Source organism: Anticarsia gemmatalis, chromosome 27 (genome assembly GCF_050436995.1).
Source record: "Anticarsia gemmatalis isolate Benzon Research Colony breed Stoneville strain chromosome 27, ilAntGemm2 primary, whole genome shotgun sequence".
NCBI classification, from domain to species: Eukaryota; Metazoa; Arthropoda; class Insecta; order Lepidoptera; family Erebidae; genus Anticarsia; species Anticarsia gemmatalis.
In genome coordinates, this window is record NC_134771.1 from 656,939 (window position 1) to 666,257 (window position 9,319).

Here is a 9,319-nt window from a genome sequence, read left to right on the forward strand (position 1 = left end):
ATCAGTTATTTGGTTACCATAGTACAAGCTCTGCTTAGTTTGGAATCAAATGACCGCGTGTGAGTTATCCAATGATACTTATTTATTATTATGTTATAGTTAATGTTCAAAATAATATTTTTTATAAACACCTCTGCCCACACGTTCAGGTATAACAAGCGTGTTATTTCTGATAGATTTACGAGAATTTAATTATTATTACTAGTTTTTATTTCATCGAATATAACAAGACTTTGTTTAGTGAATGTAGGAAGTAAAGAAACATAGGAACGATGCGTGCGCGTGACACCACGCTATTCTCATAGTGCCGCGTATAGTTGGTTCGATTCCGACACGCAACAAACATTTTTTCATGCAAAATCTACAAATTATTGTATGATATCTATATACTTGCATTTTCGTTGTTACCCGACTCCGTGGTAAAAGGAGGGTTATGTGTTTAACAGACAATGTATGTATATCCTTAATTTAATTAGGAAGAGGTGTATGAAATACACCCAGGTTTCGCCATTAACAATGTTAGTCCCATGTAATAGGGGGCGAGCCTATTGCCATATACCGGGCACGCTACCAAACTCCGGCCTACTTTTGAAAATATTTAACATTTTAACATCCATACTAATATTATAAATGCGAAAGTAACTCTGTCTGTCTGTCTGTCTGATACTCAATCACGCCTAAACTACTGAACCAATTTGCATGAAATTTGGTATGGAGATATTTTGATACCCGAGAAAGGACATAGACTACTTTTTACCCCGGGAAAATGACGCATTCCCATGGATGAATTCAGGTGGCGGGTGAAGTCGCGGGAAAAAGCTAGTAAATTATAAAAGAGCAATAGTATTATGCTAAAACAAATTTTATTTATTTTAATAGTATTTTTCTCTATCCAGGAATCGAACCCGAGACCTCGTGATCAGTAAGCCCAATACCCTCTCGCCTAGACCACAGAGGAAACTTCAAATTTTTTTTTATATCACTGGACAACTCACACACGGTCATTTGATTCCAAACTAAGCAGAGCTTTGTACTATGGTAAACAAATAACCGATAAACATACTTATATACGTCTAAATACATACTTATATAGATAAATTGACATCCAGGCAGACAGACAGACTTACTCGTGCTCATCACACAAATATTTGCCCCAGGTGGGATTCAAACCCACCACACGAGGCGCTACGGTTATTGCGGCGAGGTGACCACTTTAACCACTGCGCCAAACGTGCAGTTGTCATATAAAAGTCACCAAAGTGATACTAATACGTCACAACTAAGTTTTCATTCAATAATATCAAAAAAGAAATTGTTCTCAATATATGTATGGTACCCGGAACTACGTTGATTGAATCAATCATTACCAGTAATAGATACAATATTATTGATTACTGTAACCATTGAAACATGGATCCGTGATCAAATTATATTGGAATATCTACTAAGTGGTACCCAGTTGCGCTCACTGGTCGGTAAACGATCGGTTAAGCAAACCTTGGCGCGGTCATTCCATAGATGGGTAACCGCGTAGTGTTATATCAACTGGGCGTCTCTGTGCTTCGGAGGGCATGTAAAAAGTCGGTCCCGGTTGTTGTCAATTAAGATGACAGTTGTTAAGCCACGTCAAAGGCCGTCGGGCTTGAACAACTTTGACACTAGGTTAACCACTAACCATACGATAAGAAGATGGCTATGTGACTGGTCAGGAAAGTCTCTATCTTTGGATCAGGGGTGTTGTGGATACTCGTATTCATATCCGTGAAGGATTGGAATAAAATTCTGACTGCCTCCGTGGCGCAGTGGTTTAGGTCGCCACACCGCTACCATTGCGTCGGGAGGTCGTGGGTTGGATCCCCACACGGAACTATTATTTGTGCGATCCACAAATAATTGTGCCGGGTGTGGTTGTACTTTGTGTCCGTTGTTTGTATGTTTGTAAAAGTCCCCACAACACAAGAGCAATTCTTAGTAACGATCACTTGTTATAACGGAGAAAGAAAACATCGTGATGAAATCTTGCATACCCTCAAGAAATGTGTTAAAGATCTTTAAGATATATGGTAAAGTTAAGAAAAACAAATATTTCCTTTTAAAAGACAAGACTTTCTAATTAAATAAATGTTTAAAATTGTTCAAGCCGTGACCTAGGGTTGTCACAATGCTTTTCTCTCAAGTTAATGGCGACAATTTAACGCTAACCGCGCCACACTTATGATGATGATAGGGTTGCCACGTGTTTAATATAAGTAGAGTTATTAAGAGTAACTGTCTTGTTTATGTGTAAATGAGGTTTGAAGTTCGATGTCTGGAAAGGTGTAAAATTAGTGCAGTGTGGTTTTGTAGAAAAAAAAATGTTATTGAACAAAAATCTTTTGTGTACTATTTTAGAATATTTATGAAATGGATTTATAAAAAATGGTTGCTTTTAGCGATGTATTTACTCGCACTTGGCCAGCGTGGTGGACTCAAGGTCTAACCCCTCCCTCATTAAGGGAGTAGACCCTTGCCCAGCAGTGGGACAGTAATGGGTTAGATATAATATTTTTTTTACCACATTGGAAAGAATTGTATGCTATTAAAAAGGTTATAATTTGTTATCTACGGGAGTTGAATTCGTAACAGTTTAGTGATAGAAGGTTTTCACGCTACAAAATGGGTCATAATTAATTTTATATAGAAATTGATAACTTTTACGAAATTTGCAGTTAACAGGACATTTTGACATACTTTCCAAAAAGACGCTTAACTGTAATACCACTAAGCGGTCACCCATCCATGTCAGTCCGCGGCAAAGGCTACTTAACCCACTTATCATTTACCAAACATGTCTAAATTTTAACTACGTCCAAAATTACAAGCCAAAATTTCAAAGACTTTCTCAAAAAATCATATTAACATGTTAAATATTTCGTGAAAGTGTCAACCCTATTAACAGCGGAATCATCAAGTCGAACGGTAGTAACCGCACGCTTATGGCCGCGTGTCACATACCGGCTGAACCGGGTTCGATACCCGGGCCATAACTTGCTACTTACCCAGTGTGCCACTCATCATTCTTCTATATAAATCCTACTAATATTATAAATGCAATAGTTTGTGAGTATGTATGTTTGTTACTCTTTCACGCAATACTACTGGATCGATTACGATGAAATTTGGTATATAGGTAGCTGAAGACCCAGAATAACACATAGGCTTTTTATCCCGGAGTTCCCGAGGGATCGGGATTTACACGGGAACAGTTTTCACGTGGACGAAGTCGCGGGCGGCCTCTGGTTTACGATATTTATAAGGTTTTCTAAAGAAACCCCAGTTTCAAACTTTATTATATAAAGAACCGCACGGATTGATGTCTGAGGTTAAGCTACGCTTGCCGAGGTTGTTCTGTGGATGGGTGACCATCTTATACATATCGAATTCTTCCATATTTCGGAAGGCACGTTAAATTGTGGGTCCCGGTTGTTGTCTACTAAGATAACAGTCGTTAAGCTATGTTAAAGGCCTTCGGACAACTTTGACACTAGGTTGACCATTAACCATACGATAAAATGAAATAAAAACAAAATAGTTGTGAGGTAACAAACAGTCTCTTTATGAAGTCGGCTTTTCTAAATTCGCACTTTTAAATGTCGAAATATTTTCCGGATGTAAACTTTTTATTGAAAAATGTAATAATATTTACATACTTTGAATTTTAAATAACATTTAAATCATTAAAAAGTATTTTCAAAGCTTTATTTTCTTTTCGTTATATAATTTAGGCCGCTTTTTAAATTCTTTCTTTCATTTTACGCTATCTATGGTATTTAAAGAAAGTTTTATCTTTTATCCTTATCTTTTATAGCACACAAGTTTTGCCCACGTGATTTTGGACAGAATTTTTATATTATACATTTCATACCAGTTGCACTCACCGGTCGGTAAACGATCTGTGGGTTAAGCAACCTTTGGCGCGGTCATTCCATAGATGGGTGACCGCAAAGTGGTATTTGAACTGGGCGTCTCCGTGCTTCGGAGGGCACGTAAAAGGTCGGTTGTTGTCAATCAAGATAACAGTCGTTAAGCCACGTCAAAGGCCTTTCGGGCGGCTTGAACAACTTTGACACTAGGTTGACCACTAACCATACGATAAGAAGAAGATCCAATATGTTATACCCTTGGGGGTAGAATTGATAAAAACTCTTTCCTAGCGGATGCATACATCTATTAATGCCTTTTTCCCAAAGGGATAGGCAGAGATCTGTCAAACAGTTTACGGAAAGGCGGTAGTTAAAACAATCTAATTTAAATCAGTTTTAGATTAAAGCAAAATCAAAAATCAAAATCAAATCATTGACTCATTTAGGTCAGGTGCTGACACTTATGATAGTTAATGATACAGAGAGTGAATTTACCGCCAGTTCGGAAGGTAGGGCCAATGCGAAGAGCTGACAACAAACTCCTGGCCACTCTTTCTGATGAGTGTAATTAATGCAGTTTCACTAATTAGTATACATTATTACTAATTTCTAGTACTCTATAATAATATTAATGAACTGGGACAGGAAGTTTATTATATCATAATTAATACAATTCCGCAGAGATTGCAGTGTATTAGAAATAATGATCACTTGTTCCAACTGTGAAGGAAAACATCGTGATGTAACCTTGCATGCCTGAGAGTTGTTAAGAACAGTTCTGGAGGTGGTGGACTCAAGGCCTAACCCCTCTCTCGTTTGGGAAGAGACCCTTGCCCAGCAGTGGGACAGTAATGTCTACGTCTTTTGGGTTAATTTTTTTTTCAGTGCAATACCAATTATATTAATACCATTGGATTTGGCTAGCAGCTAAATACTGGTATTCTACCAGTAGTAACCTATGTTACTACCTCGGTAAGACTAGTTGTCAGACTTTCAAGCTTCTGACTACTAGTAACTTATCACAGATCTTTGAAAATTACTGCCGATACTATTAAACGTGCTTTTCGAAACACGGTCACCCATCTACGGAAACACCTCGGCAAGCGTCGCTTTATCTGAGAGATAGATGTCTGCGGTTGTTACTTAGCTAGGAGCATCTCTAATCTATACTAATATTTTAAAGCTGAAGAGTTTGTTTGTTTGAACGCGCTAATCTCAGGAATTACTAGTCTGATTTGAAAAATTCTTTCAGTGTTAGACAGCCTATTTATCGAGGAAGCCTATAGGCTATATAACATCACGCTACGATCAATAGGAGCAGAAAAGCAACGAAAAATGTTACAAAAACGGGGAAAATTATGACCCATTCTCTTTTATGTGACGCAAGCGAAGTTGCGCGGGTCAGCTAGTCTAATAGAAAACTTGTTTATATGCTGTATAGTTAAAAATAGTTAATAATGTTACTGTACGACATAAGCAAGTTTTCTATATAAAACTTTCGCATCTATGATGTTAACTATATTCTTGTGGTTCTCCTCGTAAAATTAATGCTATCTCTTTCCAATACTTAAAGACAGAGAAAGATAGAATGCGTTTTTTAGTTATTAGATATAGTGCAGCTCAAAACAGCCTGCCCATCCAATTACAATCCTTGATTTAAGTTGCTTAACCTCACGGATCGTGCTCACTGCTATGAAATCATCAGAGAAAGTGCTATTCCACAATTTTTTAAACCCTTAAAAAAAGAGGGCATAAAAGAAAATTCAGTGATGCACGGTCACCCATCTCATTCCAATCCTAGATTTAAGTTGCTTAACTTTGCCCATCGATCGGTGAGTGCTATGAAATCATCAGAGAAAGTGCTATTTCACAATATCAATAAACATTCAAATACTAAGTTTTTATGTATACAATTGGAAATTAACACTTTTCATTTTTATTTCACACGATTTTTTACGTAACAAGGAAAGCAACATTTTCGATTCTCTACTACTATCGATTATAGGCGCTCATAGCCAGTTGTGCTCACCGGTCGGTAAACGATCTCTGGGTTAAGCAACCGTTGGCGCGATCATACTATAGATGGGTGACCGCATAGTGGTATTTGAACTGAGCGTCTCCGTGCTTTGGAGGGCACGTAAACAGTCAGTCCCGGTTGTTGTCGATGAAGATAACAGTCGTTAAGCCATGTCAAAGGTATTTCGGGCTTGAACAACTTTGACACTAGGTAGACCACTAACCATACGATAGATAGATAGATCGACTATCGATTGTGGACAACCGAATGGTTTTTTTTTCTTTTAAAAGACAGCTCCCGCAATAAGAATTGCTCTTGTGTCGCGGGGACTCTTACAAACATACAAACAACGGACACGAAGTAGAACCAGACCCGAAACAATTTATTTATGTGTCATATTCACCACCGCCCCGACAGGCTCAAATAAATGTAGGATTAGTTTCGTAATTAGGAATCGAACCACGATATAACATCTAGAAATATGGCGGTCTAACAAGAAGAATGAAAGTTTTAGAAAACGATAAAAAATCATACAAATGTGTGAACTTTCTTATAATTTGTTTGTACCAAATTAATTTCGTATTTATGTATGTCTAGCTGATCAACTACATGCAAAGTTTCACCCCCTATTTAGACCACTTAGGGGTAGATTTTTAAAAATTAATACAGCCCATCTTTGACTGCAGATTTTTAACTATCTTCGAGGTTAATTTTATTAAAGTCTATTCAGTACTTTTAGTGTGAAAGATCAGAAAACATTCTTAGATTCTTACAAACTTTCGCATTTTGGAATATTAATAGTACTGCGATTTCTTCAGTAAAAAAAGATTTACCGAGATAAAAAGTATCCTATGTATGTAATCTAGGTTATAATCTATGTATTTTACCAAATTTTATTAAAATCCATTCATTACATTTTACGTAAAACCTAGTTTCTTATATACTTTCGCATTGATCATGTTAGTAAGATGGTGACCTCCTTAGCTTCGAAGATCACTCAAGTTAAGTTCAAGGTTATATTAGAAAATAGACATTTATACTAGTTTTTATTTAGTTCATGAATTGTATTTTTTTATTTAGTTCTGAAATGTCTTGTATTTTTAATTTTCAAATGAGATCTTACCCGGTTCCGATGGGAATGTGCACAAAAATCTTTTTTATTTATTTTGTATACGTTGTTTAAAATAATGTAAGTAAATCGGAATATTTATATATTAGAAGTAATTATATAGGTATAGATTTTTTTGAAATTGGAAATAAGTAAGAATAATTGAAGTGCATTTTTGGATTAAGAGAATATATAAATAGGTACCTTAGTATCTCAGAAAAATTAAAGTTTTGAAATTTTTAGAAAAATAATCGTTTAAAACAGAATTTTGATTTAATAAAGTAATTTATGTAAGGTAACTGAGAGAATTATTATGAAAAAACGTATTATGTTATTTCTTTCACATAATTGACTGTCTAAAAATAAAAATGAAAAACAGCACTTAAAACCCGCAAAAAACTTAACTTTCTTCAAAATTTGGTTACAAAATATTTAATTTTATTCATTAAAATTAATGCATTTCACAAAGTTTGAAACCCATAAATTATTGAAAAGTAAAATTTTATTTTAAAATATATAGCAACATATTTTATTAAATATCTACAATTTGAATTTCACAACAATTTGCAAACTCTCGCGACTTTTACTAATTTCACAAAACCGTTAAATTTTTATCACAAGATCCCCATTTAAAAAAAATAAAAAAAACATGGCGCCTTACCTTCCCAAAGTCGTCGTTCCTTTTCAACATCTTCTCCCCAACCATCCAACATTTTTCCCGCTTTTTCCCTCGCACAACCCCAAGGCTCTTCATCCCCCACACAATCTAATATCGACAAGAAATTCGGTGCAAAATTCTTCCCCAAATTCATTAAATAATCATATCCTTTTTCCAAAATGGTCGCACTCTGCACGCTCGTGCAAAAAACTAACAAAAATATCAAACTACATTTGGACGCCATTTTTAAAAATTAGTACATTTATTTTTTTTATTTTTGAATTTGACGTTTGTGTTTTTTTTTGTTGTTTTTTTTTATGCCGTGGTGTTACTTTCTCGTTCAAGGCTATACTGAGAAGCGCGGTGACTAGGCGCTGTTTATAAAGACACCTACTTTCTTTTCAACCGGTATGGGAGGGACGGGTTAAGTTCAGGTGTGTAAGTCGTGGAATTTGATGGGTGGGTGGTGGTTTTTAATTGTTTTAAGACCATTAAATAATTAAGAAATTGTGTTACATAATTAACATTTAATGCAACAATTAAAAATTGAATTAAATTTTCTTTTTAATTTACATTGCTTGATATATTTTTTAGTTATTCTTAATGTCTCTAGTTCGATTTCTGGGTCACGCAATTTTTTCAGGTTTTTATATTAGGATTTATTTGATCGTAATAGTATTTTTAATGCTTGAAAATGGCACAAGCAGTAAATAGTAGTTTGGGGTTTGATTCCTAGGCCACGCAGGTTTTTTTGCGGTTAGGACCATACACACACAATATCACGACTGTTATACTTGTGTAGGCAGAGATGTATAAAATTATTAAAGAATATAAATTTAATTTTTCCATTTATGACAACATGTATGGATGTGAATGAGGCAAGGGAAGTTTGTAAGGATCGTTCCAAGTGACGTTCTTCTAGTCTCTGCATACCACTATAGAAAGAAGACATGATTTTATGTACGTATATATTAATTTTATTAAATAATGCAGCGTGCCTAAGATTTTTAAACGTAATAAAATAAGAAATTCCTAAAATTGAAAGTGATTTTTGAAAACTAGTTTTAGTCACGCACGCATATTCAAAATGTTTTCAATTTTACATAATGGTTAACAGGCTTTTATATAAAATAAAAGAAAACTTAATTCTTTGTTTTATTTATTAGGAAACAGTGATAGCCGAGTTGTATAACCCCCCCAAATGCTTGCCCCCGGTTTCTGATTACATTTAGCGGTAGTTTATCTATTCAATAGCGTTAAAATTCATACAAATAAACACTATTGAATAGATAAACTACTGTTAAATATACCTCAGAAAAAAACAACACACCAATGATTGTCTGACTGAATGATTTTCCAAGCTATACATACGTCGCTCACAGTTAAACAATGACCTAAAATTGATAAAAAAATCATCTTTTGTAATATTTAAGACATTTACTTCCCCATACCTCTAAAAAATCAATGATTCTGACAAAATCTAACAGACATTTAAAATACTTAGATAAGATTTTGTATTTCAGATTGTCTATGTAATCTGTTTCTATTAATTTCTAAAAATATACCTGAACCAAAAAAAAACTTTACCCAACCGGGGAAGTAAACCACGAACTCCGCACAGCATTCCTTTACAA

The 9,319-nt window shown here is 35.0% G+C and overlaps 1 protein-coding gene across 5 annotated transcripts in view; it reads right to left on the minus strand.

The window, feature by feature from the left end:
• Window positions 1-8,042, minus strand: part of LOC142984589 (uncharacterized) — a 34,163-nt gene extending 26,121 nt beyond the window's left edge. For all 5 annotated transcript variants that reach the window (XM_076132326.1, XM_076132324.1, XM_076132325.1 and 2 more), the window contains exon 1: window positions 7,689-8,042. In XM_076132326.1, the coding sequence (XP_075988441.1) occupies window positions 7,689-7,929 (241 nt within the window). In that variant the 5' untranslated portion in view covers window positions 7,930-8,042. The remainder of the gene's footprint in view (window positions 1-7,688) is intronic.
• Between the last annotated feature and the right edge of the window lie 1,277 nt (window positions 8,043-9,319).